The sequence below is a fragment of the Zeugodacus cucurbitae genome, chromosome 6, assembly GCF_028554725.1.
Source record: "Zeugodacus cucurbitae isolate PBARC_wt_2022May chromosome 6, idZeuCucr1.2, whole genome shotgun sequence".
Taxonomy (NCBI): Eukaryota; Metazoa; Arthropoda; class Insecta; order Diptera; family Tephritidae; genus Zeugodacus; species Zeugodacus cucurbitae.
Genome location: NC_071671.1, coordinates 57590498 through 57618478, shown reverse-complemented (window position 1 = coordinate 57618478; position 27981 = coordinate 57590498). Strand labels below are relative to the sequence as shown.

At 33.7% G+C, this 27981-nt stretch overlaps 2 protein-coding genes across 2 annotated transcripts in view; one reads left to right on the top strand and one right to left on the bottom strand.

The window, feature by feature from the left end:
• The window catches only part of Rem1_1 (uncharacterized), a 161663-nt gene that overhangs the window by 15774 nt on the left and 117908 nt on the right, over nucleotides 1-27981 (top strand). The gene's annotated exons all lie outside the window — the stretch shown is intronic.
• Nucleotides 15057-20807, bottom strand: LOC105218120 (uncharacterized). The gene is made up of 8 exons (XM_011193499.3): nucleotides 20168-20807; nucleotides 19501-19815; nucleotides 19116-19312; nucleotides 18846-19022; nucleotides 18635-18781; nucleotides 18429-18569; nucleotides 18241-18363; nucleotides 15057-16202 (listed from the first exon to the last, which is right to left on the bottom strand). The coding sequence occupies exons 1-8, from the start codon at nucleotides 20417-20419 to the stop codon at nucleotides 16100-16102; spliced, it is 1455 nt and encodes a 484-aa protein (XP_011191801.2). The 5' UTR covers nucleotides 20420-20807; the 3' UTR covers nucleotides 15057-16099.

The following is a 27981-nucleotide window of genomic DNA, read 5'->3' as shown; positions in this document are numbered from 1 at the left end:
GGTACCTTTGTAGGGTCTGCTATATCAATCGTTTTCATTTTTCAGTTATTCAAAATATTATATCTTAACTTGTTGGTTTCAATACAATTTTTATTTCTTTACTCGCGAGTTTTTCAATTCAAGAGACAAAATATATATTTTTATAAAACTCCCCTAACCAAGGTGATTTAGATTTTAAACCATAATTTCGGCCAAATAAATTAATTGTAACTTCTATTGTCATTGTTTAAAACATATATGTGCTTAAAATAATTGGTTTTCTAGACAGTTTCAATTGCATAACTCCATGCCTGCGAGGGTGGGAATGCCACTCACCATATAATGATAGGCGCCACACTGCGTATACGTAACATTAATTACACGCAAGAAAATCCAAGACACATTGACGCACTCACTGACAGACTGACCGATGTTTGTGCCGCCAACAAGCGATAGTCTCATAAATTTTGCATTATTACATGGCAAATGGTTGGCAAACGCATGAACACCAGGCAAAAGTTGCAGGCTAGTACGCCTATGATATGCTATGCTATGTAAACACACTTAAGCGTTGTACGCTGCTCATTTAGCAAAGTGTTTACTTTGATGTAGTACAGTCAAACTTCAAAGCGTCCGCAAAACCACTGCGTCTGTAACGGCTATAAAAAGTCGAGTGCGACGTTTTAAAAGTTAAGCGTGAAAAGCGCAAAATTGGCTTTATAAATTATTATGCATAGAAAGCATAAAACAAAAACAAAAACAAAAAAAAATACATCAAAAATTTGATGTGGTTAACTGTATTTTTTTTTTTATAAGAAAAGTGGTCACAACTTACTTTCTAGCCATTTTATGCCATCTTTTGCCACTGCTTATGTCAACAACTTGTTAGCTTGAACAGTTTTGGAGGCGCTCAAGGACATATCCATGCTGCTGCTTGGCGTCGCATATATGTATATATGTATGTCATCATATATGACACAAAATTTGTTTGGCACTCAAGAATGAAAGATTGTTTTTATGCATGCAAATCACTGACTTTCTCAAACACATACACATACTCATACATACGTATATATGAGAAGTGAATGACTTTTTGCTAGCCTACAAGGCGACAGATATTACACGCGTCAATGCAAATGCGCATAAATTGGGTACACTCACATACATTTTTTTTTGTTCTTACTGCAGCGTTGCTTTGTGTACTAGAACAACAACAAACATACTGACATTGTGTGATAAATTATAACATTTTATGAATTATGCAGCACAGCCACAGTGTCTATGACCTAATAATATTCAACTGATTCAACTGGCTTTGAAGCGTCGCCTAGACAGTTAATTCACTCACTTACCGTGGAAAGCAAGTCTCTTTGTCTTTGCATGCATCACGAATTTCGAAAATGCAAATTTGTAGACTCTTATCAAGTCTTAATTTTTAACTTTTGCACTTGCCAGCTGTGTTAATAAATCCGATTTTGTAGAATTAGCAAAATTTTGAAGATTTACATGCAGTTTTGAAAATTGAAATAAAAACAAGTAAGGTAGAGCTAAGTTTGGATGCAACCGAACATTTTATACGCTCGCAAGTTATTTATTTATTATTATTAAAATAACACACAATTCGATTCATATATTCGGCATAAGTCCAATAGAATAACGAAAATCATTATATATAGTATATGAGAGCTGAGATAATTCCTAGACCGTTTTTACTCATTTTCACCACCCATCATATCCTCCATCATATCCAAGATTTTATGTTCACTTAATTTTGCTAAGATATCTCACACATTATCCGATATATACGGTACAAAGGCCACCGTAAATTTCTGTACATTAGGTATGTGGAGGTTACAGGAAGTATTGACCCGATTTTGCTCAATTTTAACTCAGAGGCACAATATTACAAGGAAAACATATCCTCTGAATTTCTTTCGAATATCTGTGAGGTTCACCGATATTTTCGGTAAAAAAATGGTCGCAAGCACTAATATCCACATTTTCGGTATCTGGGGTCTTGAAAACTTATGCACCGATTTCACCGATTTGTAGAAGAGCGATGCCACTCTTTAAATGCAATATTTTTGCAAAGTTTTGCTCCGAAATCTTCACTGGTACTTAATTTATAGATTGCTACGAATCAGATGGTATTCAATATTGTGATATATGGGAATTGTAAACCGATTACGCCCATTTCCAAACTGTGCTATTGGAATGGCAAGGAAAAGATATGAATCGAATTTTGTGAAAATTGGTCGAGCAGTTTCTGAGATATGGTTTTTGTTATTTTCTTCAATAATTTAGAAATTAATATAATATAGATATACTTACGATTTCAAGTGCTTTACTGTAGAGTATTTGATATAGAAGGGTCTTAAAACAAATATCGCGTTATTTCTAAGCTTAATTGCTGTATTTATTTTCCATTTAATTTAATTTAATTTATTTATGTTGTTACCCACTCACTCACTTAGTACAATCAACTTCAAATTGCGTTAAATACCATATGCCAGCGTTTATATTTGCCTTCACAAAAGCGTGTGAACATAATTTTCCAGCTACTTGAGTTTGCATAAAAGATATATAAGTAGAAATAAATGCGAAATATCAAGTGGTTCATCATTATGCACGGCAAAGTTACTTTCGAATTGCTCCGACGATGATGATGTGTCGACTGCGATTTATTTTTAGATAGCAAAGTAACGAGGTGCAAAAGCATAGAGGAACGCTAAAAAATGGTTGTTGTTGTCACATCAATTTGCTTATCAGACTGGCAAAATGCTACAGTTTTTTTGGGATTTTTTCTCGATACATTTTTTTTATTTTTTTTTTTCAAAAAGGTGTTATTCGTGTGCTTAAATACTTGTATGTGTGTGTTAAGTTAAGAATTGTAGAAAAGGTAGTATTTTTTGGTGAGTTCAGCTTTAGTTGTTTAGTCAACTTTAATTTTAAGCCTATAAGGGTTTACCTGTTGATATTTGAGTTCAATCATTCTCTTTTCTAGGCTTTCTTTAAAGTTCCTGCTACCCTGGAATATGTTTTATTATTAATTTAGTTTAGGTTCCTTATTATTTCCTTTGTTTTGGAAATTGAAGTTTACCTTTGCTCAGAGGTATTTCAATTGACACTTTTAAGCCTCTACACATGCTCATGAAAATCTTATCAGTTGGTTTGCTTGTCTCTCAAATGTTTTTTATGCATTCATGAACTTTTATTGAAAGTAAGAAATCTGCTGAAAGGTATTTCTAAGCCACTTAAGTATCTCCATTCTTTCTTCAACCATACAATATTTATCGCATATCCTTTGCCATAGCTATGCGGTACGCTCCTTCAACATTTGCATACATATTTATATACATAATATATATAAATAAATAAATATACATATATACAACTGTAAACCCTTATATTTTCTCCCCATTTGCAATAACAACAATATCATTTACATACACCTCAAATAAGGGTATCTCTACACCTGATGATTGCCTCATGATCTCTGTGTTCTTTGCTTTAAAAAAAAAAAGTGATACTATTGTTGTTTGTGTATTCAGAGTATTCCGAAAATCTGTGCTAAAATATGCAGCAATTTCAATTGGTAGCATATCAAAAGAAGTGTCTCGAGTGGCTTAAAGTAGCCATTTGATTTTATTTATATTTATTTCTCATTTTTGTTTCAAGGGTTACGGTTGTTGGCTTTACGGTAGGCTAACAGCGTATTTGAAGGGTGGTTTGTTGTAAGCTTATTTAAAGGTGGACTAAGAAGTGAAGAAAAATTAGAAAGGAAAGAAAACTAAAGAAAGTCGTATTCTAGTATTTGTGGAATTTGATATCAAAGGAGTAGGCAAAATAAGGCACTCGAAACGGGCTTTTCACTTTTAAGCTTTTTGAAGAACCCTAACTAATGCTGTAAGGTCATTAAAAATGTATTTATAACTGTTGCGTAGACTTCGTAGACTTATGTTGTGCTACTTAGGGCTTTAAAATACATATAATTGGTATAAATTGATAATATAAGTTAAGGGGCTCGGATTCATTGTAAATATATTTGTTAATAAAAGACCCTTTCTAGGAAGCTGAAACTTAAATATTTTCAAACATCAAATATTATTCCTAGAATATGCAAAAATGAGCGAGATGTACCATTTTTGTATGCAGTAAAAAATAATAATTTAAATAACGAGACTTGCTTCAATCTATGAAGTATTTACTGGGAAGGACGTGGACTTCGTTATTATAATCTCGCAACAAAAGTTGCTAAGAGAGTATTATAGTAGGTATAACGGTTGTCTGTAAGTCATAAAACTAAACGAGACGAGTAAAAATCCGAATGTCTATCCGTCCGTGCCACGGATAACTTGAGTAAAATTAAAAATAGAGATATCTTGGCGAAGCTTGGTACACATGTGCCTTGGGACCCGAATAAAGAGTTGCTTTCGACACATAAAATGTCATAACTAAGCCATAAATAAAGTTATAAAAGTAAAATTTGGAATAAAGGATCGCACTAGTATGGGGCATATTTGGATGTATTTTTTTTTTTTGGGTAAGTGGGCGTGGCCCCGCCCCCCTTAATCAGTTATTTGTGTATATCTCGCAAACCAATTTATATAGCCCAAACTTTCTGCAGTCTGTTCTCTTACGTACCGATCCACACACCATGAAAATAGTTGAAATCGAATAATAACCACTCCCGCCTTCCATACAAAGGTTAGGTTGAAAATTACTTAAAGTGCGTTAACTCACTAACGAAAGCCGTCAGAAACACTAATTTTTTTTACAAAATGGAAAATGGGCGTGGCATCGCCCTCTTATGAGTCAAAAACCATATCTCAGAAACTACTCGACAAATTTCAATTAAATTCGGTATGTAATATTTTCTTGACACCCTGATGACACGTGTGGAAAATGGATAAAATCGGTTCACAACCACGACAACTTCCCATATAACTCAATTTTGAATTCCATCACTTTATAAGATAGACATAAGGAACCAATTAACATAGCGAAATAAAACTTTATACAAATACTGTATATGATCCGTGGCATCACTTGTGAAAAAATTGTCGGAATCGGACTATAACTTTTCCATGCCCCGAATATCGAATATGAAGAACTCAGTGCCTTATGGTAATTTTTCACCGAAAATATCGGTAAATCTCTCAGATATCTTAATTTAATTCAGAAGAAATCTTTTTCTTCTAATAGTGTGTCTCTGTATCAGAAATGGTTAAAATCGGGACATAACGCCCCCTTTGCTCTCATATAGCTAATTAAAGGATTTTCAAAAGTACTAAGCTATTAAACTTATTAAACGGCTAATATATGAAATTTCTTAGCCAAATTAAGTGAGCATGCACTCTCAGATATAATGCATGTATGTTGGTGATGAAAATGAGTGAAAACGGTTCAGGGATTACCTCAGCCTATATACTATATATGATGATTTTCGTTTTCTATTGGACTTTATACCGAATATATGGGTCAAATTGTGTGTAATCTTAATAAAAATATAGCAATAAATTGCGAGAGTATAAAATGTTCGGTTGCACCCGAACGTAGCCTTTCCTTACTTGTATTTAAATTTTTTTATTGTCTTAAGTTTTGATTTATTCTTTTTAAAAGAATCGAAAAAACAAGTAGTATCAGTACCCTAAATGGTATAAATATCTTGTGTAAACTGGTATAAAAACCATTAATAGGATGGCAAGATAGGAAGATAGGCACTGAGTTCAGCTGGAAAACTTTGTTGTACATTCTTTAACAAGAGAAGAGACCACAGTGAACGTTGGCTTTAGACGTGACGAATCGAACACGGCATTAAATCTCTTACTTTCATTTCTTTTGAAGCTTGTTTTACCAATATTCGTTTACGCTTCTTTTGGAATTATTGCTTTCTTTCTTTTTTTCAACAACTTTGAGATAAAGAAAACCGAAATTATTAGTTAAAATATTTTCGTATAATTTTCTGAACATTTAAAACATATCTCCATTAATCACAGTCTTCTCTAAAATGTGTAGTAAATAATTCTGATATCTATATATTCTTCAATCTATTCCTTTGTCAGCTTATTTGCCTAAACAAAAGCATAACAAATTCGCACAGTACAATTCAAATGACTCATAAATTTCCATATTATGTATAAACTGCCGCCTTGGCACTTTCTTTTCGCTCTAACTGAACACTTTATTTACACCAATGTCTTTTGCAAATTTATGTTCTTCTTGCACAACAGATTAAATTAAGAGACCCGAAAGTTTGCCCACACAGCAAGCGTCCTGTCAATAGCCCGATTAACCCGTCGATTATTTGTAAGCGTATAATTGCCTGATTCACTGAATTCAATAAATAATAGTTTGCAGATTGAGGGATGTGAGGGAGAGTACAAATATAGAGTTACTGCTGTCCAAGAATAACTCAATTTCTGTGTGTATTGTGCAACAGCTGTGCCAATGTGATTTATAGCGAAGGACATATATCAAACGTTGCTCTGCTCAGCGCTGTTTACAAAATCTTCCTCTCAACTCACAGCTTACCATCGCTTGCGCTCCTTATACTCGCCCGCCTTGACATTCTACGCTAATTTTGCTTTTGCTTTTGTTTTTGTTCAGCAGTCAGTGTGAAATTTTGAAGACCGTTATGTAGATAACTGTTTGTCTATGTGACTCTGTCTCAGCAGCTTTGGACGCGCATAAATTTCCACTTGACTATTTATAATAAATTTTTATTTAATTTTATGCCCAATTAAGTGTAAATAAATCCTTTGATGTCCACAACAGGCTACAGGGGTATTATATAGATTTTGTGTGCACAACAAGCACACAGCTTCGAACCTGAATTGATGGTTTATTAAAATGAATCTATTTTTGAAGGTGCACACCTTCGCCAAATACACCAACACACACACATATGTATATATTTGATATACAAAATCGGTATTTTTGTGTGATTCTGTTGTATGCTGTTGTTGTATGAGTATTGAACAAAACAAAAAAGGACGAATATACAAAGTTCACATTTCTAATGAAAGCGTTGTGTTTCTGTGGAAAGGGTACAAAAAAGGAGATTTGAGAATTTAGCAATGGCTTACGTAAATCCGTGTGTACTTATGTAAACAGCTACACGTGCGCCGAATGTGAGCAGCGTTTCGTCGTTGTTTTGTGGTAAACATGAATATTTTCTAAATTTGAAAAAGTTCTCTATAAATTTAATACCGTTATTTGATAGCCACAAGCGAAAAATTTAATTTTTTTTTTGACTTTCTGTTTAACTGCAAATAAATTTTAGTAATCGCTCTCAGCTATAAACGATTTTTTATAGTTATTGCACCAAAAAAGCTGAATTAATAATATTTCGAATACTTATATTTGGCAAAAACTATTTTATATTGAATTTATTTGAAAAAAATCGCGATAAATAAATATCAAAATTCCTTTTTCATATTAAATATGATGTTTTGTTCATATGAAAGCATGGTTCGCTTGCATTTATCACAGTGGAGACAAAAGAGCACTTCTTCCCTTTTCGCTTGAGCTTAGTTAAAACTAAGGCTGATCACATTTCGTCAGTTATAACACAAAAGACTTAAAAATCGATCTAAACTTCAAAATCTACAAATTAGACTCTTCCCTTCCTCCATACACTTTCCAAAATAATAGTCTGAAAAATTTGATTTCTGAACGCATGGGTGCTCTGAATACACTGCTTACTTAGAAACCCTACAACTTAGGAAAGGTGTAGCTTGTTTTCAGGAAGTAGTATAACGAATTTCTTATGATCGCAGTAGAAATACCGCTAATCAAGCTCGTGCGAGGCGCTACCGTTGGGTATTAAAACATATGGACTATGAAACTTCTAGCCCTACCTATCTCTTATGTAAGTTATGGTGTTAATGGAACGATTCTATTCTGTTCAAAGTCCTCTGATTTACTGTTTCCGTTTGCCAGGCACTCATACTAATTTTTTTACCCAAGGACAATGGTGTCCAAGTCAGTATTAAAGTACTTTTATGGGACCACTTGGCTTGACAAGTCAAACAAGTCGGTAGTCAAATTTTCTCTTTATGGAATACTAGCAGAGTAGTCTTGCTTCGCACGGGCTTAAACACACATTTTAAAAGTTATAAGATTTTACACGCTTATACACTCTCTCCCATACATATGTATTTACGTACTTTGCGTTTCTTGAGTGGGTTCATTTAAAAAAAAGCAAAATGAGGAAAATTCTAACATAATTTTATTTACTAGATTACGACCTCTAGTTTTTGGTGTCCGTTGTCTTTCTCTCTGATTATGAAGGCGTTCGGAATGCTCAGAGTTCGACGCCCCACTACGAGCTTGTATATTTCTTGTATTGTTCTTCAAGCCGCTGCACACGCTCCGTACTCGACTCTCTAGCGCGTACTTGGGAGCTTTTGAAATTTTGGTCAGCAAGCAGCTGCGATCACTTGTTACTCGTCTCTCTGGCACGCGATGGCGATAGCGATGCGAAGAGAATGACTTGCAAGACGATATTCAGTTTCAGATTAAAATTCTCCATCACGGAGTCTTTTTGATACTCTCACCTGCGAACCATTTTCAGAAAGTTGAGATTCTAGCAATTAGTTCTCAGAAAATTGCAAAAATTCTAGTACAGATAATTAAGCTAGTATAAACTTCAAAGCGTTTAGAAAGTATTATAGCTTCTTTGGTTCTAAAGCTCTCACAACGATATTGAGTGTTTAATAAAGTAAAAAATTCGATGGTCTTGTTAACCTGTACATTGTACTTATCAGCTTCTAACTCTCGTTATTTAAATATTTTTGACCAGCGGTTTTTTCAATTATGTAGACTTATGTGTTGTGCAAGCTTACAGTTACATTTTTTGTAATGAGCTGTGCACGTATTCATTCAGTAGGCCTTCTCCGCAGAATGGAATTGTCAAAATCGGTTTCGGAAAAAGTTATACTGAGGTGTTTATACAAAAAGTGCTCAAAAACATAAAAAAAATTGTTTTATTTTAAAACAAAATGAACTATATAAATAAGTAAAGATAAGAGAGTTATTTAAAAAAAAATTTTCACGAAAAAATTGTTTAGTTTTTTTATAATAATCTAATTTGTGCCTATAAGCAACATCCTGTAACTAATGAACCAGGATACATAGGACTTTGAAATTTTTATCACTTCATATTTGAGTTAAGACTAATATATATCTGTCCTAAAAAAAATGTCAGCTCCGCCCATTTTAATTCTGACATGAAAGGGTTAAGAATCGATACAGTTTGTACTTAACTATTCTAAAATAAACTAAGTATGCATTTGTCATTCGGTATTTTTCTAGAAATATTGAATATAGGAAATTCGAGAGTTTCTAAATGAAAATTAATTAAAATTAAAATTAAATTTAGATATCTCGAAATCCTTATCAGGGCATATTTCTTCTCCGTGGTGATAAATTTCATTAGGAAAGCAGTGCCGTATTTATCTAGAAATATTGTTTCTTGAATTTTTTTCCATATTCTTCGTTTTTGTACTGTACAAGTAATAATGAATGATAATGTTAATAAAATTAATTCCAAATATAAAAAGAAACTGCAAACTTTGAAAAAAATAATAACAGTGCTGCCATCTTTTTAAGCTAAAATTGTCGAAATTAATAAGGAACGACTTTTTATGTGCCTGTAATAATAGAGGCTGCTCAACTAATTCAATTCCCAGCTGGTTTATTAGTTATTTCCAACCAATGTACCAAACTGAAATGGTACTTTCACACCAGCAGCCTCCTTATATTACTTATCTTAATATAAATAATAAAATGCGCATATATACATATATGTATATTGTATGTGTGGGCACCCAAGTACAATCTTTACTTGATGACGAGCTCATAAAAATGTCCCTCTGTTCCGGGTCTTAAGCATACAAATTGCACGTGGTCACGCCGCAGCGCACATAAATCTATGTACATATTAAGTTGGCATTTCACTGCCAAAAACGACCGCAAACGTAACTTCTAGGAATTTATGACAGCCAATAAATTCGTCGTTGAACCGGAGTGAAAGCGGTGAAAGAACATGAAATGGCATGAAATGTGTTGGCAAAACTCTGCGACAAAAATAAATAGCAAAAGGAGTGATAGCAGGCAAGTGTGTTGATAAAGTGCTCCACAGTCACTGAAGAGCTGACGCTGTAGCCACAGAAAAGTCTTACCGGAAGCCGTGCGTATCTGCAACAAAAATAAAGTAAAAAAATAAATAAAACAGAAATATCTCAAACGCTGCAATAATAGTGAAGGGCAGACCAGCGAAGAAATGAAAAACAACGCCAACGACCAGCTCAAACACAGCTTACGTAGAAATAGCGGCAATGAAAGTGCTAAATAACAGAAAAACTGGAAATGCAACATGGGCTGGGCGGCAACTTTGTTGCAGGCACCTGTGGAAAATTGACACTACAAAAAAAAGTGAAAACTATTAAAGTACAGTTAGACTAACTGAACAACTAGTGCATGTGTAGTATTACGCAATTTAGCTCAACAGTGCGTATGAGCAACATGCACATTGTGGGAGGAAAGCATACATTGCAGCTTAGTAAATGCTTCGTTATTAGACTGGTCAAGGTTGTTGTCAGGCAAGTTAGCAACGTGAAAAGGGAAAGTAACTGAAATGAAGCCACTGATAGGGTTGCATTGGTGCGATTTAACAGTTAGTTGATTAAGCTTCTAACAATTAGCAGATACTTTTATAGTAAATTCTTTTTAACCACAACACATGGTGTTACAATATGGAATGGAATAGAGCTGTAGTGTGAATGTTTTGACATTGGAGGTTGGAGAAATATTTTATTTTTAGGAATATACAATTGTTTTTAAGCAGATATAAGTTTCAATTACTAAAATAAGATATGTCCTTTCTTGTATTGGACATTTTTTGACTTTTTCTTATTCATTTTGTATAAAAAAATGTTAAAATTTTCTTGACCATCAATTTGTAACAATCTACTTTGATTTTGTCATTTATATGTTAAATCATAAATCTTTCGAGATTCTTAATGCTTTGGCAACCGTAAAAAGCTTTGTTTAATCAAATCATTTGTCTATCTTAATAATTACAATATTTTTCCAATTTTTTATGTTTATCAATAATTTTCACTTGTTTAGAATCTCCGAAAAGCTCTAGAGATTTGTTGATAAATTCAAATAATTTTGCTTGGTTTTTAATTGACAAAGTATACAGACATTCTATTAATTGTAATTCATTTTACACTACAAGTGCCAAATCATCCAATGAAGAGTAGTTAAAAAGCAATCAAATACCAAACAGAGCGTAAACTCAATTAAACACAAGACGCTAAGAACTCTTGAGCATCATAAATAATACGCAAATGAATGTAATTGTATTAATGTAAATTATTTTTCCTAAATATATTGGACCTTGAAGTGTTGGTCCAATCTAAATTTCAACAAATATGAATAATTAGCAAATGAATTACACTGAAGTAAATAAAGAACTAAAATCATGTCATGCATCTCCCAAAGCTTGCCCATATAATCATTTGGGTCTTTGATTAATTCATTCAAATAAATTTGAATTATTTTCAATAGTTAGCCAGTTCCTCATTCAATTTTCTTTAACTGATGAAGCGTCGGCTATGGCCTCAATACCGATTCATAATAAAAAGTCTTTTGAAACTGCATAAAATAATCAAGTTAGATAATAGAATAGAAGGAGAGTATGAGATTAGGTGAGGTTCTCTTTAATGTTATTCAACAATTGGTTCATTTTTGAGATCATAAACAGCCATTAACGTGGGAAATTCATTCATGGACGAGCGCTTTAAAAAATAAACGTTTTGAGCCTACTAACCTTAGCTGAGCTTAAACACAGGTGATTATTGAAACATTAACACCCCTATTGCAAGTGTCGACAGGCAGTAGATGAACTTCTACTACTACTGAGGGAATATCGGCTGCAGGTGCAACTGTAAGTGTCGATCAGTCGCTCAGCCAGTGAATGTGACTGCTTTTCAATCGCTCATTTGTCGACATAAATGGTTCAATCGTGAGGCATTTTTGAATGTTGTCGATCAAGTTACACAAGAGCAAAATTACATTTAATCAACTGTAGTCTATTCTACTGTCAGTCGACACTCGCATAGGGGGGAGGGGTTAACTCTATACGACAACTTAAGTGATCAATGGATAGAGATATGCGATTTAAAATTTAGAATTTTGGAAATAAAAAACCCCTTTGAATCACTACCGAACTCTCGTTGCCAATATTCTACATCACAATCATTCCAAAAAAGCAAATTTTAGTAAAACTTCACACAAATTCAGAATATGATTTTAAAACTAAGATTAACTATACGACTTTTTTATGAATTGAATAAAGTGGGTGAGGTCTGCCCTTCAAAAGATTTAATTGTATTGTAAACTTGTTGACATTTTTTAAGCATACTCACGCATTCGACCTTATTCCTGTTGTCGTTTTAATAGTCGTTTCTAAGTCGTTGTCGTTCTTATCGTCGTTTCGTTCGTAAATTCGTATACTTGAAGTATATCGTAACGCCAAAGAAAAGTTATCGAAATTTATATGTATATTGTATATAGTATATTTTAGGATGCTCTTTTTCCAAAAAAAACTTCTTTCTTATGGAACGATACACATCTTTAAAGCAGTCCTTAATGGATATTTCCAGCGTCTCATGCTCCTCGCTTCCGGATAATCAGACAACACTACCTGGTGGTCCAACTAATTACCGAGCTGAATCAAATTCGCAACCGCTTCTTCCAAAGGATAAAGTAATATCTGTTGAATAACTCCTTCTCTTACTGATTTAGCTTCGGAATTGTAGTATACCATTTTTTTCTTCCTTTTGAAGTTAAAGACCTTTCATATATTAATAATAGCCTTAGACTACGCGAGATGGTGGCGAGATGGTGTTTAAATATTCCTCCCAAAAAATCGAAGTTTAAAGGTTTTATCCCTGTTCTAAAGTCTTTGGCCTATGCAGGATATTTTTCCGTATCAGAAATTAAAATTTCAAACTGTTTCCGATTTGGAATTTTCATCTTCACTTCAAATATTCCTTCAAACAACCGCGTCGTTTGTATGTCGGTCTCAATTATAGCAACGACAAAAAACGACTGTTTCTATGTCGTTTCTATAGTCGTTTCAAATTGGTGAATCTCAATTTATTTTCGATAAAAGTTGATAACGCATTGGAATCGATGACAGTACGCTCTGTGCTAGTTAAAGAGTGTCTTAGATCCTTATCAAGAGCTTCCAGGTATTTTGCGATCCGACTAGTTTGGGTACCCGGTCACCGCGGTAACCGTTGGTAACTGTATAGCGGACAAGCTTGCAAGGGAGGGTACCTACTAGGTACTACCTAGCTACATTGACGTCGGAATGGGAGCGCATTGGTAGCCCATGGTCCACCTGCGCAAGAGGGCTGTACATGCAGACTACGCATGAGCTCGTCAAGCGCTGGTCAACTACCAGTACTTGTGCAGTGGCGAGGTCCTTTTGCCCCTCTGTGGAGCGTAAGCGGTCCTTTCAACTGATTTCTCTGGACACGGTCCATCTCAGCGCCATCATGGGTGTACTTACTGGACATTGTCCAATGGGTACCCATGCGGTGAGACTTGGGATCGTAGCAGATGCAAGTTGCCAAAGCTGTATGGAGGAAGGCGAGATGGAATGATCTAAGCATTTTCTTCTACAGTGTCCAGCTTTTGCCAGACTGAGGTTGAATCACGTCGGAAGGCCCTTTTTCGGCGAAACTAGCGAATTGGCTAGAATCGATATTAGCCGTTTTAAGAAATTTGTAACGGATTCCAAGCGTTTTGCTGAATCTTTAAGATCTTTGATCCACAGGGAGTTTTATTGGTACCACAATGGACAGCGCCAGGCTGTCTATGTGAGATCTTCTGTTTTTGCAGAGATCTGCCTACAAACCTAACCTAACCTAACGCCAACAGGTATGCCAAATAGGCTTTCTTGTGTCGTTTTAAAACGATAACGACAAGGGGGATAGGCCCGATTGTTGACCATATCTGAGAACTAATTATATAGCTCTCTCTCGCCATTTATCACTCTCCCCAATTTTTATCATAAAAACTCAGATTGAACATATTTTTAAATTAAATTGCTGAATACACTATAATTTTTTATTTAACTTATAAAATTTTGTTGCACATTTTGCCGAAATTATCATAACTATTCATAACCGAAACAATATTATTTAGATTAATAAGTATTTATGTCTGTTTGATGGTGAGATTATTAATTAGGAACTAACGCTGCAAATAACATTTATAAAATGAAAAAAAAAAATATTATATTAAATTAAGCTAAATTTCTAACTGTCTATATATATATATATTTACGCATATATATATATCTATATTTTTGTGTATTATGTATAAATGCAGATGCGGTTACTATAATCTATATACATATATGACAGTGAGGTGTGACCTGAGACCTTAAGCCAATGCGCAACTGTTTGATATTTTCTCTGCTTTGATTTCTTTACTCTTTACGCTACTGAGGCTTCATTTGATTACTATTTGAAACATAATTAAAGTTATGAGTATTCATGCGCAGATTTTCAGTCACACACTCCTTCATATATATGTATATGCATGTACATATGTAAGTATCTACATAAAATTCGTAGCTAATTGGATTTAAGCATTTTTTGTATTTTGTGTTTTTTTTTTGTTCCTTCTTTTTTCCTATTCTGCTCATTGCATTACTCGACAGAATACTTAAAAATTCTGCTACTGTGACACTTTTGTATCCACCGGACGTGTTGAACGGGATAACTTTCCCTTGCCACTCACATTTCATGCACACAATAGTCTAGACGGCAAAGTTATCCTTTTTGGCTTTCTGCTTTTCGATTAGATTTGTAGAGTTGATTAGATGATTAGTTGATTAGTTCATAAGTTGAAAGTTTTTTGTTTTTTTGGTAGAATTATGAAGATTTCTTTGTGGGATAGGTTTAAAGAAAGGATTGCGCGAAATATTATACATATTTGTTGTTGCTTTTATCGTTGGTTTATAACTATTTTGAAATTTTTAGATTTAATTACTTTTTTTTTAATTTTTTTTTATTTTTTACATAAATAGGTTGAAAACTTTTTTTTTGCTGTTATCATGTCATTATCGGTTACACTATGCTACTAAAAAGTCATAACGGAAAATTTGAAAACACACTTTCGAAACTAAAATTTTGAGTTAAAATATGAAAACTGAATGATATATGAAGATCCCCGCAAGGGAGCTTGAAGCTAATATTTTATTAAAAAAAAATGTTAGTGTCTAAGTTATTATTGCTAGTTTGACGTGAAACAAATTAAATAAAAATATTTAGTAAGCTATTTGCGTAAACGTTATAGACGACGGTAATAGTAAGTAAGCTAAAGTTGTTGAAGAGTTGAAAATTTCATTGTACTCGACTGAGTTGGCAGCAAAGGTGTCTTTAGTGGCTATTTGCGCTTCTTCGTACTTTTTTGTAATCTTCGTTTTCTTTTCACTACACACCCATACCCAGCCGAGACACACGCTATTTTGCGCGAATGTAATGAAGAAGAGAAATTGTGAAAAAAAATACTAAACTAAAATTTGTGTCTATGTTAAGCGTGAAAATGATTTCTAACGGTATTTTTGTAATATTTTGTAACTATATATATATACTATTAGCAAAGCGGCTCTATTAGTTTAACGTTATTTTGTTTAACTGTTGGTGTGCGTTTTTTTCTTGATTTTTTCTTTTTTCTTTCTTTAAAACTTTTTTCATAACAACTTTCTATAATTTTCTATGCGCTCCACTTTACTACTACACTGTTTCGTTTTTGTTTTCGAGTTTTGTTAATTGAATTTCTTTCTTCTCTTCCTTGTGTTCTACATAATTCTCTTTACGTTATATTATATTTCCTCTTATACGCTCTGCTTTTGTTTGCATCTAAAATGTTGTTTGGTTTGTGATTTGTTTGATGTCATCGCATGCAATCGCCTACGTTCGTTCGTTGTTGATTTCGCTGATTTGATTTCATTTTTTAAATTTTTTTTTGTTTTTTCTTTTCATTTTGTGGCAAAAAGGCTTCTTTTCATATTTTTTCGTACGTAGCTTTAATAGACGATCAATAAGTTGTTCTCATTGAAACCAGCCGAGTGCCCGGCATTGCGTACGATGAAACACGATCCATCGAAGTGCATACGTTTTTCATTGCGACTATAAAAGAACAATTAAATATATAATTTATATAAGATCACAAGAACTAAAAAAGAAATAATCAAGAGGGATGTTTCAAACACCGATACCTTCGTTGTACAAAATTTGTACTATAAATATATGTATATGGGCCTCGAAATGATATACAGAGGTAGTCAAAATTATTTACACATTGGACGTTTTAGTTTGGCAAGAATAGCTAGAAATATGGCGGAGAAATAAACAAATGAACTGAAGACTCGCAGTAGTCAAAAGTATTTACACCCAACTTGAACTCTATTATCCTGTTCTTATTTAATGATAACTTTAAAATTTTAATGTTCAGTATAAGTTCCTAATCTAAGGCGATAAATTCATAATTGCCACTACAATGGCATGATCATGTGAATTCTGATATATCCGGATGATTTAGGGTCCTTAAATTAATAGCAAATCTCCAAAACTTGAATAAGGAAAACTTCCCCAAAAAATCAACATGTCACCTCCGACTCTGTTTAGCGTCTAAAAGCGTTTACTAAAGAAGCCCTAGAACTAAAATTCAGCCTTATCTGTCCACGACAGGCTTTAGGAGAAGCATATGAGAAGTATATCGCTTTTTTGGTTTCGGAAGTGGTCAACTTTATGCACAAAGTAAGTATTTCTGATACTATTTTTAAATGTCCTTAACAGTGTAGCATCATTGACTGTTGCTGCAATATTATGAGGACTAATTGTGGGATTTTGTATGGCAGTTCCTACTAATCTTCTGCATTCTCTTTGAGTTATTACAATTTTCTGACCAGTTCTCTTTAAATGATCCTTGTAATTGTTCGTATAACTTTCTAATAACATCATAAACAGTATTCCATCAAATTCTATAAATTTTAACTAACTCCGAAGCCGAAACAACAGTTTTAAACTTAGTAACTGTCTCCGATCTAGTTATAATCCATAATTCCTTTGGTTTCATTTTATTTACCAAGTTTTATATTTTAAGGCTGAGTTAGGTTGTTACGAATGCAATAGAATCCAATTACTACTCTTGTTCCAACCAAATTCAAGGATAAAGGCTAAATCGCTGTGTGTAAATACTTCTGACTACTGCGAGTCTTCAGTTCATTTACTTATATCTCCGCCATATTTCTAGCTATTCTTGCCAAACTGACTTCATTCGCTCAGGAATAGATCAAGGTTTACAACAACATAGCATTTTGTGAACCTGCGACAACAACAACAACAAGCGAATGCTTTTTGTGTGAAACTTGTAAAAAAACGTCCGATATATAAATAATTTTGACTACCTCTGTATATCCGTCAGGGAAGTTTATTTATTCCCGATTCCACATAGCACTTCTTGTTCACACATATTTGTGCTCCAGATGGGTTTTGGAAAACCGCTACAGACTTTTATAAGAACACAATAGTGCTAGCAGGCTGGCAGCGACCAGCTAAAATTCCTGGAATTCCTGGCTTCAAAACTTAGTACAAAAATTATCTTACTTATCTCTTAGTATGATTTACCACCCCCATTTTTTGCTTTCGTTCCACAATTAATCTACTTATCGACAAACCTGTAATGCCCAATACCTGTAATACCTAATACCAATTCACATTGTACCAAATATTGCATTATTTGCTAGTCATTTCACTGATCCTCACTCATTCTCGATATTATGTAGTAAATTGTGGATCATAACGTCAATACAAAAATCTTATATTTGTCTCGAGAAGGATTTAATAACCCTTAACCAGGGTTCCAACTCCTGAGGAGTCGTTGTTTATTTGTTAACTAGTATTAGATATATCTGGAGAGCTTCATAGAGTTTATAAAATTATATTAGACATCAAGAAGTTGGTAAAGCTTTTTTTGTATGATACCTCTTCTTTCACTATTTATTTAGACTAGGCTTATCGAATTTAGAACATCAGCTCATTTAAGGCCTTTAATGAATCTAATATACTAGCGCTAGATATTTCTGTAGAGTTTATGAAATTATCAAACTTGGTTCGGACTCTCTATGAAACTAACTCTCTAATGATGTGATACATTTTCACTTACCGAACAAATAAATGTGAAGTTTTGCCCAAAGAGGCTGTACAGTGAATGCCTGGTGTGGTCAAAGTGGCCGAACCATTACCTGGACTGGTGCGTATCAAACATTTGTTGTGAGTGCGTGTCAATCTAAAGGCAAACCGAATGAAAGTAAAAAATTACAATAAAACAATTTCAAAAATGTATGAACTTACTTTACAAGTCCATCGGCGGCCTGTGTGATACGGAAACCATTGATTTCATAAATTTCAGTGCCTTCATCTGTGCAAGAATATGTGGAATTTTGTATAACTTCATTAGCATCCTGTACATAAGACGGACCATGGCGGGAGTCACTAAAATAAAAATATTTTTGATTGATTCAATGTATTTGAATAAATTCCACTTAATTGCCACGCACTCATAAAACACCGTCAAAGTGTAATCCTTTGTGAGATCTGTGAAGGTATCAGTGGTGGTACGCGTACCAGCCGTATCCACCAAATAGATTAAAGCACAAGATTCGCTGGTGAAGCTGACGCCTTTGTACCACATCTTAGCATAACGACTGAGGAAATGGAATATAATTGAATAATGGATTTCGGAATTTTGTCGTTCCGTGGTTAACTCACACATAGTTATTGGTTTTCATGCCATCATAGGTGACTATCTCCACCTTGGAACCACTCTGCAATATACGTCCATTTGGATGAATCAACGCTGAGTTGCTGCAATTGCGCGATAAAGCAATGGCCACCATGCTGCGTTGATTGAGAACGCGCACCGCCTTGTCCAGCGTCATGTCAATGCTACAGAGAGAGTAGAATGCGGATGAGAGAATTTAAAGGAAGTTGAAACTGAAGCTGAAGCTGCAATTGGAGTGTAATATTTTGTATGCCTACCGTATTCCGTCGCGCAGACGTAGTTGTATAGTGCCATTAGTCATGGCAATAGGTCCTGCACCTGGACAAGGTGGCGGAGTTGGATTCTCATACTCAACACCGCGGTGGCTGCCGCTCAGACGTCCCACTGCATAGGGGGGCGGCGGCATTGGCTGTGGAAATTGTTGCGCATGATGAGAGGGTGACATGGTAGGCGGCTGTAGGTGGGAAATAGATGAATTGGAAAAAATAAGAAGTAAATTAGAATGCATTTTGCTCATATTACTAAAAACTATATATAATTTCATAAGAAATATCGAGAAAGTTTGTGATAGTCTACAGACGGATCAACACGATTTCTACCACGAATAATTTCTACGAAAACTCTATTAACTGTCGCACTTACCATTCGGCACATATCATTTTCGAAACCATAGATCGGCGATGGTGGCGGTGCTACAGGATAGCGAGTATTGAAGACGCCTCTTGTCATGCCACCACTACGTCCAGTCAATGGGGTCTCATAGCCTCCATAATGATGCGGGGAGGCGGCACTCATGTGCACTGGTATGGGCATTTGACGAGCCTGCAATGCAGCCGAGGGCGTTGATGTCTCCTTGGGCGTCATAACGGCACCAGCTGCCGAGCCAGTGTTGGCGGAAGTAACCGACGAACGTTGCTGCTGCGACACGAAAGGAGCAGCGCTGGCATTGAAACGGGACTTTATGAAGAGAAAAAAAAGCAATGAGAGCAATTTATGTAAGAGTATTATTAATTTATTGCTGAGAATATTAATAAAAATTATCAAAGTGAGCGCAGCGAGCAGAAGTTCGAAAAACCGGGATTGACAATCAGCTGGCAGCCGCTGTCAAGCAGCTTAATTGTGCTCAGCTGACATTTCGCTGACATTTAAATTCATTTTTTTTTCTCATTCCATGCACAGATGATTTTCCACGGACATGAAATGTATACAAGTCAAATGACACACCTGATTTCCGGCACTCTGTCATAAATGCTAATAAATCAAAAGGCAAACAGAGCAGAGTGTAAAAAAGCAAAATTTGCTGACTCACCGATGACGGTGTGATGGCCGTGAAAACGGAGCGTTGACGCACACCGTTCGGTGTCTTCGTGGGCGAGCGTAAAATGTTGTTAATCTTCTCGTTCATATTGACACGCGCCAGAAAGTCCTCGGTATTGAAGCCAATTAAGCTGCTCACTGGCAAGGAAGGCGTCTTCGGTGTTTCCGGTTGTGCGGGCTTCGGTTTCTCCTCCACCTGGTCCTTAACGGGCTTTTTCAATTCCGTAGCGTTTTCCGAATTCATTTTCTCGCAAGTTCTTTTTTACAGCTGTCTTTAAGTTTTAGTGACACTTCGAGTTAACTCTGCAACAACTGCTTGGTTAACTGCTGAATTGCTGTGTGCGTTGGGGATGGTGGAGGTGATGGTCACAACTGTTCTCCTGCTGCAATATATACTGATGACGGCGAACGCAAATTTTACGCACTTTTATGTATTTGTAGGTAACTTTTGCAGTGTTTAACGGTCTGCGAAAATTATTTGCTAGCGGCGCGTTACGCTTTTTTCCTTTCTTGAGTTGGGAAGAAAACTTTTTTGGTACGTTTCGGAGAGAGAAAAAAACTGAAATTCGAATTTTTATTGCATGTGTCTGCGTGCGTAAAAAATTTTCAACTGAATGTGAAATGTTAAAAATTCTCAAGATTTCAAAAATAAAACTGAGAAAATTCAAAGGTTGCTAGAAAATTTCCAAACTCGGGTCAGTACATTTACTTCACATGCGGTGTGTGGCCATGACAAGGCATGATTTAAACATATGGAAGGGAGACAGCTGAAACAGCTGCTGTTGACAGCACTGGCGGAGGGGAAATGTGTGGCAATTGACAGACGCTTAAACATATGTAATTTTAAAAAGTAACTGTAAAATAATTACAGCTGTTTTTGCGATTTCAAAATAAACTGTTAGTTTTTGCAGTATGTTAACTTATGTATGTTAAAAATTTATATGATTTTCGTCTGCTGTTATATGACTTGGTGTGCATACTTTTAGGCGCCACGCTAAAATTACATCCACGTTAACAGGGAAAATGAAGAAAATGCTCTGTTATTTTGCAGCATAAATTAACATTTTCTGTTAAAGCTACTGTAATTAGTAGTAAAATAAATTTGATTACCAATACATATTAGAAGTAAAAGTGATGGTATTAGATAAACAAAATTATATAAATATTTTTATTTGTTTACTACGTCAACATCGTACTTTAATTACTATCTAGTTATGTGTGATTATTTATTCCAATTACTTCATAGCTTTTCAATGATTTTTTTATCAGTTATGAAGATTCTTCGTCTATAAAATAAATATTATAAAAAATATTAAAAGTGTATTAATTCCACATTAAATAGATACTACACTTCATCATATCCGCGTCATCAGGTTAGCACACCTTCACCAGACTAATATAATTGCTTCTATTTTTTTTTTTTGTTGAATTTTCCGTTGCTGATATTTGAGCAATTTCAAGAGAAGCATCCAATTTTCCTCAAGATCAGGGCAAATAGTGGTGGTAAAGCGAGCTTATCTCCTGTTTAATGGGTTATAACGTATGCTCCATACGTAAAAATATTAAAACTAAAGAAAAAATCTCGAATGGCTACATAGTCGTGGGGGTGGTGTGACGCGTCGGGGCTTCAATCATGATATATACTGAAACTGCAAGTTTTGAATACTGATGACTGCAAAGGCATATAAAATGTACGAGAAACTAATTTTATCTATTTTCAAAATTTGTTTGGAGCTTTGCCATGGTATTTCCATCAAAAGAATGCACATATTCAAATTGGTCGGGTATTAAGTCTTGAGTTAAAGGACAAAATGGTGTTTTAAAGTAGTTGTCGCCTTACTCACCGAACAACAACATAAACGAAAACGTGTGGATATCATTGGTTGGGAAAATTTACGAGTATCGCAGGCAATATTTCACTAAATAAGAACAAAAGCCTTGGTCATTAATTTCCTGAAATTATATTAGAAATTTGTGCGAATCACTACTCAATCGGTTATTTGAGGTAATTCTCAATAATTGGTGATCGATACACCCTTAATAAAATATATAAATTTTTAAATTATTTAATACAAAAATTCAAAAATATGATCTTGAAAGAAAATGTTGAACAAAATTAAAAAACGGATATGTATGTGCTAACCTGATGACCAAATTTAAATCACTAATTTTTCTATTGATTTCGTGGAAAAATTATTAAAAAATATTGCAGAAAGATAAAAGGAAAATTCTTGTTTTATTTAGTAGAAAATTTTTTCATTAATAATCACTAAAAATTTCACATTTGTACATTTTTTAGTTTTAAGAAATTAACTAAAACTATTTGATCTAGAGGTGTGCTAACCTGATGACGCGCAGTGTATATGTATACTACGTACAAGTATATTTAAAGCTACAGTATCTACATTCCAAAGTTCATCTTAATTGCCAGTGATATCATTTAATTTGATTGCGATATGATCGGTTGAAAGCCAAAGGTATGAGCAAAACCATAAAAATGGCAATGAAAATATTGTGGAAATGTCAAAATGTCAAAAGTTATATACATGCATATATGTATATTAAACGAATTGTAGTATTTATGTACACTCAAATTGTAGTACTAATAACCATGCATCTGTCTATATTCCTGTCCTCAAGTTCCAGTGCCATACACATTCACCACCTTCACTTGAATGAAATAAAAGTTAAATGGGTTCATACGAAGACCTTTAGCGCAGTTGATAAGTTAAATGCAGATATACAAAATGTAATTTTGATTTTATTTTAATGGTTATGGCGCTGATGCTGCTCTTGATATTGAGAATGCATAGAGATGAATGCAAATATACACATGTACTAGCTTACATAATACCTGCAAACATATTCAATAGGGATTTTTTGAAAGACTTTGGAAGCCCATATTTTCTGCACTGGTATTTTTCAATTATTGAATAGATGATATCATTTTTTTAATCTTCTCATATGTATAGCTAATTGTATGCATCCTTGCTATATGTTATACCAAATATTATTTTTCAATTAAACCAAATTGAATTATTGGTTTACTTATTTTCACGAAAATTTTTTGTTTTAATAAAATATTGTTCAAAGGTAGCCTTTGTTAAATAAAATTCATAATTTCCTTAGGCTTTACTAAACTTTATGAAAACCGAATATCACTGATTTAGTTTCTTTTTTAAGTATTAATGAGGCTTATTAAAACTCCAATTTCGAAATGTAAATTGATTACTTTCATACTTTTCTTAAAATTGAAATTAAAATTTCATCACTGAAGTGCTTAAATTCTTACTTTTTGATAATCCATGCTAATTTCCCAATTTGTAAGGCTACTAGAGCGAGTATAATATTCGCTTTGCAACGGTATACCAAAAAGTACTTTATGCATGGCTATCGAATACCAATAACGGGCAACTGAGTAGTCAGAGTTTTTGAAAGACAATGTGTATTAGTGCTCTTAAAATTATTCGATTAACTTGAAAACCGATTATTCGAATATCCGGTTTGTAACCGTTCGTATGAATATTAACCGATTAATATTATTCGAATAGTCGTAACATTGCCACTATTCGAATAGTCATTCCACTACGATTATTCGAATAGTTGCTCTGCTGCGAGTATTTGTATACATGAAAATTGTTTGATTTGATTTTTTTTGTTTTTATATGAGAAAATATCTATTATACGTATTTTTCGTGAGTTTCACCTTTTTCAATAAAAATAAAAGTTTAATGAACTTGCACTATTCGAATAGCCGACAACGAACGGGTAACCGAATAGTCGGAAATACGCGGTTAATTGAATACTCGAAAACTTACGACTATCCGGATACTGCAAACCGAATATTATTATTCGAATAATGCTCTGTCCGCTTAATTCGATTAGTCCATTAGTCGAATACCAAGAGCTCTACTGTGCAACACTATATATTTTATTAATTTACGAGCTTCTGAAATTAAACAACTTTGGTCAACAAGATTTTAACTTTTTCTTTGAAAAATCAATCTACTAGGACCACTAAATAATAATCAGATTTTCTACATTTTGAGAAATTATTACTTAATATAGAAAAAATACCTTTAATCTTTGTGGATATTTGGAACTTTGGAGTTTGAATATTGGATTGGAAGGACTTTCTTACTCTTCAACAATAATCTGCTAGCATTTCTGCGCTCCATTTCCCTTGATAGCGATTTTTCATTAAGGAAAAGTCTTGAAGGAACCTCTTGTCTTGTTCATCACTCATAGCACCTAGATTTGACGGAAAAATCCAAATGCAAGTCCATCGTAGGTCTTTTTAAGGACATATTACACACCAAAGCTTTATTTGACATTATAAGTTAATTTATTAAGGTTAAATTAGAGGTGCCATTATCATCATCATAACCGATCGAACCAACTTTACGGGCAACAATGTTTCCATTTAGAGGTGCATTACCATAACAACATGACCATAACCATAACTATCAATTGAATTTTGTAACCATAAAAAACTATTCCTTGATTTATTTTTATTTGCTTTATTTGGCACTTTGACATGGAAAACAAAAACTACACATGCTGTTAATGGCTATGAAACCAATAATCGAGTATAATAAAAATTGTTACGGTTAATGCAATAGTTAGGGGTATGGCGTTATGGTATGGCACCTCTAATTTAACCTTTAAGTTTTTATAATTGTTTTATGGTTTCCAAGAAATTTTTGGACAACGTTCGCAAATTATTTTCAGGTGAGCTTTAACTGATCATTCAGTTTTTCTTCAAAACACTTATTGAGTTCAGTTGCAGTATTTATTTTTGCCTCACTGAGGCCCTTATATAATTTTCGTTCTCTACTAATTAAATTCGATACCAAAAATAATAAGGAACCCTTTCAGCATCTCATACATTATCAAAGTCCAAAATTATTCCATTGATTGCGAACTTTAATTTATATAAGTTATTATTAAAGAAAAAGATGTATTTTTTTTTTTTTTTTTGATAAATTTGATTTTGATTTTAACAACAATGCGTGCTCTTAAAATAATTAATTTAAAAATAAAAATAATGAAAAATTATATTTCAAGTGTGCTTTTGCGTATTGTATTGTTGTATACTGTGAATGGCTGAATGGCTTTTAAAATTCACTTCCTCACTTCATTGATAAAAAGTGTCTGCTGCGGACCGAAGAGTATTGCAAATAAAAAATATACTATAAATGATAATGATGAGCAACAGAAAGCGATTTATCATCAAATCGATGGTCATTGGTCAATGGTGGGAAGAGTTTAATGATCTCGATTTTTTTTGCGATTGTACAAAAAGGGAAGAGGAGAAAGTGAGCGGAAAAAGCAAATTGGCTTGTGCAAAAAAAATTACTATACACTGTAAGTGCAAAGAAACTTGTTTATAAAAATAAAGCAATTGAGAACGATTTGCGTAAAAATAGCTACAATGAAAACTACTTAGCTTTTGGGCAGCAGCACGCATTGTTTGTCAACACAAATGTCAATAAAGGACAATTGAGAGCAATAAACGTATTGACATTGCAAACTGAGAATGTTTAGGTTGCTATATAATTGAGTTAGTTATTTATACAATTTTGTGGGTTTGAGTGTTTGAGAGTAAATACAAATATAATTTTTGTTTAAAAAATCTTTTATAAATAGCCACTTTCTTTAGAAAATAAGCCACTTCTTTTATAAAAATAAGCTAATTTAAAAAATCTCCTGGACCGGGAAATTCTTTGAAATGCAAATATTTTGAAAATATAAATGCGAAAAAGAAGAAAACATTTTAAAGTTGATAAATTTTTCACTTTCTCAAACAAGAAAATGCCAAAAGACATTTAAAGACAAATAGTATGGCCAATAATAACAGATTAACACTGTCGTTAAAATAATTTTTCATTATTAATCAACATGCGTGTACACAAATGTGGTTGTTGTTGTAATTTTTTTTTATTATTTATATAATTGCTGGCTTCGTTCTGCTTATTAACTCATTGCACTTATTTTCACTTTTCAACTTATTATTATAATTGTTGTTGTTGTTGTTACGCCAATTAATGTGTTAAAAAGTTCTACAAATGTGGCGCAACAACTTGTCGTCAACACAAGGTGAATTCTCCCATATAAACACACTCAAATAGTATTTACTAAGTAGTCATGCCAGACACGGTGCGCCGGGGCGTATGTGGAACTCATTACAAAGCAATTTGTCAAATTGATTGGTGTGAAGGTTTTCAGCATATATACATACATATACAAATAGAAATACTTAATTTACGTTTATTCAATGAAAAGTGAAATTAAAACAACAACAACAACAAGATTTTTCAAAATACATAGTAAACACATAAATAATGTAGAAATCAAGTAAAGTGAAAGGTTGTATTGAGAAAAGAAAAAATATTTATAAAATTTTTAAATTAAGTCTGCTGCCTAAATATAGCCAACAGAGCTAATATAAATACAACAAACAAACACCCTCAACTACATACATATACACACACACACTTAAAAATGAAGCAACCGCACCAGCAATGATTGATGAGCGCTAATAAAGCGTATTGTTGCCTCACAATGCATAGTGTTGGCGTTAGATACTGCTGTTGCTGCCGTACTTCTGATGACGTTGTTCATTTAATGGTAATGTTATGTTAATGTTGCTGTTGCTGTTGCTGTTGCTCTTGCTTTATTATATTATATGCAGCCAACGCAGATTTGTTTCACATTATTAGCATATTCATGACACACTAGTGCGAAATATTCATCATTTTGGCTAAACATAGCGTCTGGCTGCCCTTGGGGTGAAATGGCAATGCGGAAGCGTTAAATGTCGCTGAACGTCCTCTGCAAATACGAACTTTTGCAATAACAAATGAGTTTATATGAATGTCAAAGGTGTTTGACATGTTTTGTTTTGCCACAATAACATAGCGAGCCTTGAAGGATTCTTTTCATTCATTCATTCAACTCATGTGATATTTCAGTTGACATTTGTTAGAGTGAAAAAGAAATGATTCACATTAGTTGCGCTTCATTTTAACTTCGGTGGGTCGGCTTATCTTTCATATTAATGGCAGTCGTTTGTTTTATGCTTGTCTATGTCTCTTATAAATCAGGTGATATATATGTCTAATATTTTTGGTGATTTAGGTCGATTCAATAGAGTTAATAAATCGAAAAGAATATTGCAATGAATTGTGCTAACATTAACTGCTAACAAATGTTATCAATATATTACTAAATGGTCGCTCAATACATCAATCGACCTGAGAGCAGCGGCTGATGTAACCATAGCAACCATCTTGAGAGCAGATTGAGCATAGAGTATCTCTACTTTTATGATTTACAATAATTTAAGTCTTATAACAACTTTTCTTAACTATTTACATTTTAAATAAGACTCGATATCAAACTAATTATTTAAGTTTCCGCAGTATCTAGCTATGGAAGGTCTGCCTAATCAAGTTTTTTGGAATCTTCTATTATCATTTTGTTCAAAGATGCGATGTACAATAGTAACACTGTCTCGCCTAAGCTTCTGTCTTGCTTAAATTTATAGATTTGTAGTCTAGTCAAGTACAATTAATCGCAGTATTTTTTAATATTTAACCTCACCTCGAATTGTTACAAAGATTTGTTCGTCATATATAATGTTTTCAATTGCTTTGTAAGTTATCCGTACTGAGTCATCAGCATTCAGGAAAAAATATAATATCTCTAATCAGATCTGTCAGCTCAAAAACGAGACCATAGTTATAGTGTAATATAAAATATATAACGTGAAGTTAGAGGACGATTATGATCCCACAAAGGTAA

Excerpts from the sequence above, each read along its gene's own strand:
- LOC105218120 (XM_011193499.3), bottom strand. The coding sequence starts at position 20,419 with ATGAATTCGGAAAACGCTACGGAATTGAAAAAGCCCGTTAAGGACCAG. Across the intron at positions 19,313-19,500 it reads AAAATGATATGTGCCGAATG|CCGCCTACCATGTCACCCTC; the intron begins GTAAGTGCGACA and ends TCCCACCTACAG. Across the intron at positions 18,570-18,634 it reads ACTTTGACGGTGTTTTATGA|TGACTCCCGCCATGGTCCGT; the intron begins GTGCGTGGCAAT and ends TTTTTATTTTAG.